We start from the raw sequence: 12915 nt of genomic DNA on the forward strand, positions 1-12915 counted from the left end.
GTGCTGTGGTGCAGTTTGTGTTCATTTGCATACAGCATGATAACTCACTAAACTGAATTCTGTGCATGTGTAAGATATGGTATGTGCTTATATACATAGAAGGCATACCTTGAGAGAGAGAATGGATGTGTATGTGTGTGTGTGTGTGCTCTCACATTTTCACATCAACTTGTAAACATCAATTGTGTGTGTGTGCACTCAGAAGTGTATGCCCTGTACCCATTTACTTGAGTGTCCAGAAATGGAACATGTCTGTCAAATTTCAGTGAAACAAGTTAGGTGGTCTATAACTGTTCGCATTTCATGTAAATGTTGTCAGTGTACCTGGCACAGATTGGGGCGTAATGGTGAATCAACTTTCTGTTCTGTTCAGTCTCCCAATATTTTGAATGGTTGAACCAGGAAATGACTTTGATAATTATTTTGTGGTGCAAGTTATTGAGTGGAATGTCAGAATATGTGACAAATGTGCCAAAGATTGGTGCAGTAGGATTGTTCAGTATGAAAGTAGATGAAAATAATTCAACAAAAATACATTTACATGTTAAAATTTGAATTGTGAAATTAGGTAGTAGTGCAGATGAATTGGGGATTGACAAAAATAAGTGAAAAATCAGCGATAAAAACAGATGTGTAGATAAGGAATGTTCTGTAAAACAGGTGGAAAAATATTGTATAACATGCTGATGGAAATAAGTTGCGTAACACAATGAATTAGAAACAAAATGACTGATGGTTAAAAAAACAACCACCACCAACAGTCATAAAAACATGAAGGCTTGTTTCAGGTTTTTGAGAAGCTGGCCCAGTACAGTCTGTCCACCCGGGGTGCATCCAGGTACAGTTACTTCCGGTCAGACTCCAGTTACTGCAAGGACAGAATGTCCCACTTGGGTCAGTTAGTCAGTCAGTCTCTTGTCTGCTCTCTCTCCCTCTCTCCTCTCCCCTCTGCTGTTTCCCCCCTTCTTTTTTTCTTTATTTCTTTTTTTGTTTTAGTTTGTTTGATCCCATTTTGGGTGGTGGGCAGTGAGGGTGGGGGTTATTTCTTATATGTTTTTTGTTGTCTTTTTCTGGACATTTTCGTTATATCTTTTAGTGCGCTCAGGATATACAAGTTTCCTGTTGCCATTTTGGGTTATGTGGGTTAAAGATTTGTGTTTTATATTTAATGATTATTGTGTTCAGGTCTTTAATATTAAGTCATCTAGCAAGGAATTGGTGAAATGGCTGTGCCAGAGGCATGTCCATTGTTTGTATGCATGACATTGACCAAAAAAAAAAAAAAAGAAGTAAGATTAAAGGTCCCATAGACTTATTGGCCATTGAGACAGTGAATTCATATCTGCTGTGTCTAGGGCTTGGCTTAAGAAAGGGCCCTGTCTCTCCTTTCCCAGTTAGCCAGGTACCCATTCACACATTGGTGGCATGAGGAAAAGCAGAGTTAGGTGCCTTATCGAAGGACACAACACCATACTGAAATGGGGTCTCCAACCCTGATCACTGGTGAACACAAGATCAGAAGTCAAATGCCTGACCAATACTGTCATTCTTTTGGATCATGAATTTGAAATTGTTTTTGTCCTGTTTTGTTTTTGTCCACCCCACCCCCCCTCCCCCAACCCCCCTTTTGTGTGTGTGTGTGTGTGGGGGGGGGAGGACTAGAATGTTTTCAGTCATGCTATGGCCGTGTGTGGTCATCTAGGCAGTAATTCATTTAGTGGATATTTCTTAGTAAAATACTGCAGTATTCATTCATAAGTTACAAAATATTATGTATGCCATGACTTAATCAATACTGATTGGCACTGCAGGAGAGGAAGATGAGATGGATGAAATGCAGTATCCACTACAAATTTCCTACGTCCATCGCTCTTACTCTTCCAGCTACGTGGACGCCATTGAGGCTTTCAAGGTTAGGTTTCATTTCATTTATAAATCCATTTACTTTGTGCGCTGTGGTGTGTTTTGTCATAAAGTTTCCTTGACTTTGTTATTTTTCAACAGCGTCAAGTGAGTGGGTGTGTGCGTGTGTGTGCTTGAGTGCATGTGTGCATCAGTATATGCGTTACTGTTGTATGTATGTATTGTTGCATGTGTGTTTACCTGATACATTCTTTATCTTCTGAGCCTTTTTTTTTCTTTGAATTGATTTTGACTAAACAACACACAGGAATATTTCAATATATGTATATATGTATATATATATATATATATATATATATATATATATATATATATGTGTATGTATGTATGTATGTATGTTAACATACATGCATATGCATCCCCCCCTGGGGTCTGCCCTGGGGGTCCTCAGGGGTTTTTTCTCCTTTTTAGTTCCCAGGGTCACCTCACGCTCTTTCATGATGGTGAGCTCTTCTTCTCCTTTTTTTAAATTTTGGTTTTATATTATCATCTGCCTTGATCGGTACTGTTCTGTCTTCTACTCCCCTTCAAGTCTTCTTTTCCACATTTCTTCCCTTTTCTCTGCGATCTCCTTAGGTCCGTCGTGTTTGCCGTGCGATGCGACCCGTGTCGGTGGGGAAAGAGATCCTGGTGATTGAGCAAGCCTAGCTTGCAACACGTCACTTTGGCTCCAACCTCTCCTAGACGGGAGGTACATGAGGCCCGCATGTACCAAGCGGCTTCCTCATGAGGGATTGGGTCAAGGTTTTCAGTTTTTTGACCTGGTTTGGAACTTTGGCAGTGTCGGGTTTTCTGTTCCCGGAAACTTTGCACTATCCTTTGCAATGGATTAGGTTGAACTCTGAGGGCCGTATATCTCTCCTGAAGCCTGGAAGGAACAAAGTTTTTCTTTAGTTCTGGCCCCTTGTTGGACTCCATGGTGGGTGGGTAGGGGAGAGATGAATTTTCCAAGAAAAATTATGGATTCAAAACATACCTCAACCCCCAAAAGAAGAAAGATGTCTGAGGACAGATTGTCCTCAGATTCAGAAGAGGAGACAAGAAAGATTTCTGGAAACTGGCCTGCATGGCTGGTGATTGAGGGCACAGACCCTGAAAAACCAGTGACTGATCTCAGCCCTTTTATTGTGGAGAAAGCATTTGCGGGGATTGCAGGAATCTCCAAAAACGTCCACACAAACAAAAAAACCAAAACATTTTTGGTCAAGTGTGAGAAAAAAAGACAAAGTGACAAGATGCTTCAGGCAACCTCTTTTGTAGACAGACCAATCAAGGTGTCTCCTCATAGAACTCTCAATTCATCAAAGGGCGTCATCCGATGCCCTGAATTGAAAGGGATCTCTGAGACGGAGATAAAATCTGAAATGAAATCACAAGGAGTAACTGATGTCCATCGCGTTACAATCAAAAAAGGAGATATCAGAGTTCCTACAAATACTTTCTTCTTGACCTTCTGTTCTCCCGTCCTTCCAGAGTCGGTGAAAGTAGGGTTTCTGAGAGTAAAGGTTTCACTGTATGTTCCTTCTCCAATGAGATGCTTCAGATGTCAAAAATTTGGACATGTCAGCGGGAGATGTCCTGGAGAGGAGATTTGTGGATCATGCGCAAAGGCAAAACATAGTGGGCCGTGTCAAGATCCGGTCTGTTGTGCTAACTGCAGGGCTGCCCATCACTCTTCTTCAAGAGACTGTCCAGTATGGAAAAGAGAACATGAAATCACAAGATTGGCTACAGAAAAGAAAATACCTTTCTACGAAGCAAAAAAACTTGTAGCACCACTGTCGGTACTATCATACTCCGACGTGCTCCAGAAATCACAGAAGGTTAAATCATCTACTGTTTCATGCCAGACGGAAGTGACTTGGGTCAAGGGCGCAACGCCCACAACTCTGATAAAGAAAAGCTCAGGCAGTCAGACTGCTCAGCAGATGACCCCCACAACTGCCTCACAATCAGTCCAGACAAGTCAGACTGAAAGTAAACAGGAAAGGAGCAAAACTGATCATGACAAGACGGGCCCACCTACGGGTGGAAGATCCAACATTCCTTCTCGAACATCCGGGTCTGCGGTGAAGGGAAACCCCCCTCCTCCTAGTAGGAAGCCTTCAGCATCTCGATTGTCCTCGGGAAAGGAATCGAAAACGAAAGGCCACTCATCCAACTCTCAAAAAGCGAAAACATCTAGTCAGGAAAGGCTTGTCGCGGCCAAAAATCCATTTGAACCTCTGAGTGAATTGGATGGTGATATGGAAACATCTTCTGTATAACATCTGATGGAAAGCTCTATTCTTCAATGGAACATCCGAGGAATCAGGGCGAATTTTCAAGAGTTACAGGTACTTTGTAAACAGCTAAAACCGTGTGTGCTAGCTTTGCAGGAAACTCTGCAGAGAGATGACCACACTTTCTCTGTTACAGGCTTCAATGTTATTTCCAAATCTGCTCAACTGAAAAATGAAGGTGTAACGGGAGGAGTATCTTTATTAATACATAATTCTCTTCTTCATAGTTCGCTTAAACTAAATACTACTTTACAGGCTGTAGCTGCACGTGTATCTCTGGAAAAAACTATTACCATTTGTTCCTTATATTTACCCCCTTCCATCCCTGTTCATAAACAAGATCTTTTTGACCTATTTTCTCAACTTCCAAAACCTTTGTTGCTTTTGGGCGATTTAAATGGTCATTCCCCACTTTGGGGAAGTGAAGAAACATCTGCCCGGGGTCTACTTCTTGAAAATATTTTTACAGAATTAAATTTATGTTGCTTAAATACTAAAACTCCAACTTATATTCAGTTATCCACCGGCAAACTGTCCTGTTTAGATCTGGCTGTTTGCGACCCCTCATTAGTCTTAGATTATGAGTGGGGAGTACTTGAAGACCTATATGGTAGTGATCATTTTCCAACTATATTAACTCCTTCTACCTTTATAAACACTTCCCAGCCTGAACACCTAAACTACAAAAAAGCTAACTGGGATCTTTATACCACAATCATACGATCAGAGATCCAAGAAGAGATCCTTCAAAGTGAAGATCCTATGCAAATATTCTCAGACTTAATTATTAAATCTGCCAAGAAATCCATACCATCTTCTTCAAACAAGTTTAGATTACCTAAAACGCCTTGGTTCAATGAGGAGTGTCGCCTTATAAATAAAAAAAGGAAAAAAGCACTACGCTTAGTATTTCGTCAACCAATAGCGGAAAATGTTCGAGCTCATCAACATCTAAGAGCTAAAGCACGTTTCACTTATAAAACAAATAAACAAAAATCCTGGAAAAATTTCTGCTCATCCATCACTTCTAAAACAAGTAAGAAAAAAGTGTGGAGAATAATTAAAAATATTAAGGGGAAAAACACCTGCCCCTCCATCAACCATCTGAAACTGGCAGATTCACTCGTCACAGACAAAAAAGCAGTGGCCAATTTATTAGCATCCTCCATTGAGAGTCATTCTTCTACTAAGAACAACAAATCTCCCTTATTTTTGAAAAATAAGAATTTAAAAGAAAAAAATCCATGTAACTTTAATTCTGACAATATAGAAAACTACAATGTTCCTTTTTCCCTCTCAGAACTCAAATTGGCGCTATTAACCTGCAATGACTCATCTCCAGGTCCTGATGAAATTCATTATCAATTGTTGAAACATTTGCCTGATGAAAGCCTTGAAATACTGCTTAAAATTTACAATCTTATCTGGACTACTGATTACTTTCCACCTTCCTGGCGTAAAGCGCTTATCATTCCCATTCCTAAGGCTGGAAAAGACCTTTCTAATCCTTCAAACTACAGACCTATTGCTCTTACTAGTTGCATTTGTAAACTAATGGAAAAAATGGTGAACAGTAGACTCATGTGGAAACTAGAAACAGATGGACTTTTAGCCAAAGAGCAGTGTGGATTCAGGAAGCATCACTCTACCCTTGACCATTTAGTCCGATTAGAAACTGCTATACGAAATGCTTTCTTAAATAAACAGCATGTGGTAGCTATCTTTTTTGATCTGGAGAAAGCATACGACACCACCTGGAAAAAGGGAATACTTCATGATCTTCATGAAATGGGTTTTCGAGGCCGCCTTCCTCAATTTATAGACAAATTCTTAGAAGACCGTACTTTTCAAGTTCGAGTAGGTTCTACTCTCTCAGATCTTCATGAACAGGAAATGGGCGTTCCACAAGGGAGCATTCTGTCACCTGCTCTTTTTAGTATCAAAATAAATAATATAGTTAACTCTGTAAACAATGACAATGACTCCTCTCTCTTTGTTGATGATTTTGCTTTATATGCAAGTGGGAGTTTCTACCCTGGCATTCAACGCCGGCTTCAGCTCTGTGTTGACAAGATCCAAAATTGGGCAGAAGAAAATGGTTTCACTTTCTCAACTGGCAAAACACAATCTATCCATTTTCACAATTACCGCCATTTTTTTCCAGATCCTGAGATTCATCTAGGGAAATCAAAAATTCCAGCTGTTAAAGAGGTGAAATTCCTCGGGGTTATTTTTGATCAGAAATTGAACTTCCTTAGTCATCTAAAACATTTAAAAATTTCATGCCAAAAAGCTCTAAATATTATAAGAATTGTTGCACATACGGAGTGGGGTGCAGATAAGAAAACCCTTTTGCACCTCTATAGAGCACTTGTCCGTTCTAAACTTGATTATGGTTGTGTTGTCTATGGTTCAGCAAGACCTTCCTACCTAAAGATGCTGGACCCTGTTCATCATCAGGGACTCCGACTCTGTTTGGGAGCTTTCCGTACTACACCGGTACATAGTTTATATGCAGAAGCTGGAGAGCCATCTCTTTCAAATCGTAGACTGAAACTTTCTATGAACTACTACCTTAAATTAGTTTCTGAAGTAGAAAACCCAGCTCACAACAGTATTTATAAACCAAAGTTTAAATCCAGATTTGATAACAACCCAAAGTGTACACCTCCATTGGGAATCCGAATGCTTCAATACATTCAAGAAGCCCAAATTGATCCTACATTAATAGATACTGAATTTAAAATTCCTGAGGAACCTCCATGGACTTTTGAAACTCCTGAAATCTTATTTGATCTCGCCATCTTCAAGAAAGACTGTACCAGTTCACTGGTCTATAAAAAGTTGTTTTCCGAACTCTGCCAGAAATATCCATTATATCAGAAAATTTTTACGGATGGCTCAAAATCTGAGGAGGGAGTGGCTGCTTCTGCTTTTTGTCCGACTTCTCCCTCCCAAAGACTCGCGAAACATATTCTGTCAGACAGTTCTGTGTTTACTGCAGAGCTAACTGCTTTAAATCTAGCTTTAAATGCTATATTGCAATCATCTAATCGTAAATTTGTTGTTTTTTCTGACTCGCTTTCTTCTCTGGAGGCAATAGCTCATCGTAATATTGATCATCCCAAACTTCGAGAATTCTTCAGTTTGTTTACCCATCTTAAAAGAAATGGTTTTGTAATCATGCTGGCTTGGGTGCCCGGTCATGTGGGCATTCAAGGGAACGAAATAGCAGATAATCTGGCTAAGAGTGCTGTTAGAGAGAAACAACGTAAGTTTTATATTCCTTTTACTGATTTTAAACCCAAAGTTCATCGGTATACTAAAGATCTCTGGCAGAAAGAATGGAATGAACAAATAGATAACAAATTATTTAAAATACGACCAAATCTTCAAGAGACTCTTCCTATGGCTGTGGTGAATCGAAAAGAAATGACAGTGCTGTGCCGACTTCATACAGGTCATACATACATCACACATTCCTACCTCCTGAAAGGAGAAGAGGCTCCTTGGTGTATTCCGTGTGATGAACCACTCACTGTGCAACATATTCTGATTGATTGTTGGGACTTTTATGACACACGACGGGGTTTTTTTACAGCAGATTCATTGAGAACGTTGTTCCGTGATGTCCCTCCGTGGACAATATTGCAATATTTAAAAGAAATAAATATTTTTAATAGTATTTAATATAGTATATGCTTAATACAAAAGTTGTGAAATTTTTATCATGGAGTGATCACAGTGCAGTAGAAAGCTGAAAACATTGGGGTGGCCCATCTGCGGTGATCAGACTTTGAATGGTGGATAGCCCTGATATGGCCTTCATGGTCGGCTGGGCTCTAAGCAATATTTTTAATTTTAATTTTAATGCATATGCATACACATAGAAACACACACAGACACCGGCACACATACATACAAACATGCAACACACCAACACTTACCTCCCTTCGCCCCCCCATTTACACACACTTGCTTGCTTGGTGTCTCTGTCTCTGTCCCTCTCTCTCTCTGTCTCACTCTCTCTCTCTCTCTCTCTTTCTTTCTCTCACATATTTTTATGATTTATGATATCGGTCAGCAGAGTCTTAGGATTTCGTACAAACTGGATGGGAACTGGTAACAATTGTAAGATACAGACTTTCAGTGAGAAAACTGTTTTCAATTTTTTGTTGTTCCTGTTGTTGCAGTTTGTTTAAGATTAATTTACTTTATAGGGTTTCCTTTTTTGTTTAAACATTATTGTGTGTGTTATTTGTTCTGATTCTGGTTCCGATTGACTGAATGTGCTTCTGCAGCAAATGGGGGTGATAATATTATTCTGATTCTAGTTCTGATAGACTGAATAGCTTCTGCATCAAACGGGGATGATAATAACATTATTCTTATTCTGGTTCTGTTAGACTGAATGTGCTTCTGGATCAAATGGGGATAACAACATTATTCTGATTCCAGTTTTGATAGACTGAATGTGCTTTTGCGGCAGATGGGGGTGATAATGACGTTATTCTGATTCTGGTTCTGATTGACTGAATGTGCTTCTGCATCAAATGGGGGTGATAATGTTATTTTGATTCTGGTTCTGATTGATTGTACTTCTACAGATAAGTGGGTATGATAATGTCATTCTAACTCTGGTTCTGATAACTGAATGTGCTTCAACAGCAAATGGGGATGTTGGTACTGACCAACTTGGATGTGGAGACAAGACCCTGTAGCTGGAGTCACGCCATCTACTACGGTGAGTAGAATATGATCCGTATTGCATGGATCTGCAGTTGTTTCTTCAATGTGTGTGTGTGTGTGTGTGTGTGTGTCTGACATGTTATTGTGAAAGACTTTGAGAGGTTTGAAAGCGCTATATACATGTATTGCTATTATTATTATTATCATTATTATTTATTGTTATTTTTGTTACTCTTATTATGTTCATACACCTTTATGCTGTGGTCTGTGTCAACTAGGTTTCATTTGGTAGGCACGAATGAATATGTATACATCACATTTATCTGCATTATTTGCATTTACATGTTCTTTGTCTCTTCTAACTAGTTACCCCCTTCTCTCTCTCTCTCTCTCTCTCTCTCTCTCTCTCTCTCCTGCCATGTCTGCCTGTCAGTGCCGGTGCAAGAGTGAGTGTGTATTTTAATATATTAGTTGCAACTAGATTGTGTACATGCTTCAGAGGTTAGAAAAAAAAGAAAAAAAAGATTGAGGCTAGTGCTCAGAAAATGGTAAAACTAAGGTTTGACCTTGTAAGGTGTGACATTAGCATTGATGGAAAACAGCTTCAAATGTGATGCAGTCTCACATCATTTTGTAGAAGATTAAAGCAGAATGGTTTCAGTGATTTGAAAGAAATTGCTGCACTGTCATTTGAACATATGTGTATGCTAGTTCATGTCATGAAGTGAGTGACACCAGAAGTGGCTTAGTTAGGTGGTGTTAACTGGAAACTTAGATTTTCAGCTTGGGGAAAATCATAATTGGGCCTTTGACAGATGACTGCTAGTGGATCTTGTGAAAGAATCAAAAACAGTGGGAGAGAGATTTGTTTAAGAACACACGAAAAAGGTTTTGTGGGGCATGGTTATACCCCACTTATGTTTTGTTCTTTGTGTTTTTGTGTGTCTCGGTTTGCTCTGTCGCTCGCTCTCTCTCTCTCTCTCTCTCTCTCTCTCTCTCTCTCTCTCCTCTCAAACTCTTTCTGTCTGTATGTCTGTCTCTGTCTTTCTCACTCACTCTCTTCTCTCTCACTCACTCTTTCTCTATCTGTCTGTCTCTGTCTTTCTCATTCTCTCTCTCTGACCCCCCACCCCCCCTTTTTTTTTATCTTTCCTTTTCATTTATTCATTCATTCTCTCTCTCCTCTCTCAGTAACTTTGTATGTCTGTCTCGGTCTTCTCTCTCATTTTCTCTCTCTCTCCTCTCTCACTCTTTCTCTATCTGGCTGTCTCTGTCTCTCACTCTCTCTGCCCCTTTTTTTAATCTTTCCTTTTCATTCATTCTCTCTCTCTCTCTCTCTCTCTCTCAGTAACTTTGTATGTCTGTCTCTGTCTTCTCTCTCACTCCCTCTCTTCTCTCTCACTCACTCTTTCTCTGTCTGGCTGTCTCTGTCTCTCTCACTCTCTCTCTCTGCTCCCTTTTTTTAATCTTTCCTTTTCATTCATTCTCTCTCTCTCTCTCTCTCTCTCTCTCTCTCTCTCTCTCTCTCTCTCTGTCTCAGTAACTTTGTATGTCTGTCTCTGTCTTCTCTCTCACTCCCTCTCTTCTCTCTCACTCACTCTTTCTCTATCTGGCTGTCTCTGTCTCTCTCACTCTCCCCCCCCCCCTTTTTTTTTTCCTTTCCTTTCCTTTTGCCACCCTTTCAAGACATATTGGCTTTGCTGTTTCTGTTAATCGTACCTGTTTGTCTTGGTTCCTTGCCTCTTTGACAAACTTTTCCTTCACTCTTTCTGGTCCTGTTGTTTGTTTTCCCTCATGGTTTTAATCAGTCCCCTATGTAACTTATTTTGATGGTTTTATCAGTTCCGATTGTGTTTGAACCACTGTACAGTGATAGCTGTTGGTGGCTCAAGTTATATGGTTTTGGTTATATTTGTAGGTGAATAATGTGTATTTTTGTGTGTGGTTTTTTTTTTTTTGGTTGTTTTATCACCATTATTAAGCAGTTGTTTTACTGTGATTTGATGTGTTGTGTCTCTATGCAATAGTTACTTCTTGCATTACCACATTAACAACTTCTTTGTGTACCTTTTGTTTAAAATCTAGTCTATCTTTGCTTTTTTCTTCTCTTAAACTACCTCCCCCCTGAACCCCCTGAAGTTATTTAAATACTTCAGTATTTCTTGCTTTTTCCAATTCTTCACTAATCCCCTGCATTATATAGGGTGTGTGTGTGCTTGTGCACGATTCTTTAGATCTTTGTGTGTGCATGCATGTTTTTGCATATGTGTGTCTATGCTGACATGCCTTGCGAAAATTTTACTTCAGATTTTCAGATTTTGAGCATGAAATTTGAGCTCTCTGTTGTGTGGAAACAGTTGAGCACTTCACCCTTCTTATATACAGCCTGTTGTGCTTGCAGCTTTTTTTGTTATTGTTCCCTGTTTTTAGCAAAGAAAAGAAAGAGAGAGAGAGAGATTTGTCTTATCATATAAAATTTATTATTTATTTATTTATTTTTAAATCAGACAGCTGTTGTTTCAGCATTGGTTATTAAAGCAGGATCTTTTCTTAGGTCATGCTTTGAGTTTCTGCTTGTGTTTTAATCCTGTTCCTTCATCATTTCTTTATTTGTAGTTGTTGAAAATATTTTTGAAATCTCGATGAAGTTATAGATTTATTTATGCATTAAAAAAAAACAGCTGTTACTACCAATCTTACTGTTACTACCAGTCTATGTTCCATAAGACTTGGTCAGTTCATGTACATCCTTTTTTTTTTGCCCAGTTAGTCACATGTTTGCTTGTTTCATGTAACTTTTTGCTATTGCTAGCTCAGAGTTTATTGTTCTGTGAATTTAATGTTCTGACCACATAGTTTTCTGTTAGATATATACATTGTGTCAACTGACAGCCACTGTTTACTTTGGATGGGCCATACACATTTTGTTCTGGGAAGTAGAAGTGATTTTGATATTTGATTTGATGGTAAAGTTTGCTTCAAACACTATCATTATTACATCTGTTTACTCCTGACCTACTTTGGTATGAGTCTTGAATTAACTGCTTTTTATTTCTCCAAGAGGCTCCCTAGCCTGTAATATGTCGTCTTACTTATATGAAATGTCAGTAATTCTTTCAAAATTTGCTCTGCAACTTCACTTACTTCTTTGAACCCATGTATGATGAGTTTGTAGATTGCATAGATGGATCATTCTTTCCTTAGATGAGTTTGTATGTTGTAATAATTGATAATTCTTACTTGTGATGACTGACTGCTAAAAGCATATTTTTATTTTTCTTCCTAAAGGTGTTTGGTAATAAATACAACAACAACAAAACCCACACTTTTTCCTCAGCAAATTGACCTGTATCCTCAATAGTACTTGGGTTTTTTCCTTTTCTTTTCAAAGTATATTTGGGTTTTTTTTCTTTTCTTTCCAAGTATATTTTCCTTTTTCTTCCTGAAATATTTTTTTTCTCTCTCTCTTGGTATATATATATATATATATATATATATATATATATATTTTATTTTTTTTAAATTTTTTTAATTCCTAACAAAACCATATTTTTACTTTTCTCTTCACAGTATATTTTCCTTTTTCTTCCTAAAATACTTTTCTCTTCTTAGTCTGTTTTCTTTTTTCTGCCTAACTAAACCTTTATTATTTTTTTTTAATTTTAATTTTCATACTTTTCTCTTCAGAGTATATTTTCATTTTTCATCCCAAAATATATTTTACTTTTCTCTTAGTATATTTTCTTTTCTCTTTCTAACAAAACATTTTTTTTTATACTTTTCTCTTCACAATACATTTTCATTTTTCTGCATAAAAAGTACTTTTTAAAGTTTCCTCTTTACAGCATTTCTTTCCTTTTCTTTATATAACTACTATTTTTACTTTTCACAGAACATTTTTTGTATTTTGCTCCCCAAAAATATTGTTTTATTTTTTCACGGAATTTTTTTTTTTTTTTACATCTTCCAAAAAAGTACTTCTTTGCTTTTCTATCCACTTCATATTCTCATATTTTCCTTC

General features: G+C 38.1%; 1 protein-coding gene across 2 annotated transcripts in view; it reads left to right on the top strand.

Annotated features, from left to right (window-relative positions):
- Window positions 1–12915, top strand: part of LOC143297272 (alpha-2-macroglobulin-like protein 1) — an 83487-nt gene that overhangs the window by 30770 nt on the left and 39802 nt on the right. For both annotated transcript variants that reach the window (XM_076609525.1, XM_076609523.1), the window contains exons 17-19: window positions 789–894; window positions 1812–1912; window positions 8874–8949. In XM_076609525.1, the coding sequence (XP_076465640.1) occupies window positions 789–894; window positions 1812–1912; window positions 8874–8949 (283 nt within the window). The remainder of the gene's footprint in view (window positions 1–788; window positions 895–1811; window positions 1913–8873; window positions 8950–12915) is intronic.

The sequence above is a fragment of the Babylonia areolata genome, chromosome 22 (assembly GCF_041734735.1).
Source record: "Babylonia areolata isolate BAREFJ2019XMU chromosome 22, ASM4173473v1, whole genome shotgun sequence".
In the NCBI taxonomy this organism is placed as follows: domain Eukaryota; kingdom Metazoa; phylum Mollusca; class Gastropoda; order Neogastropoda; family Buccinidae; genus Babylonia; species Babylonia areolata.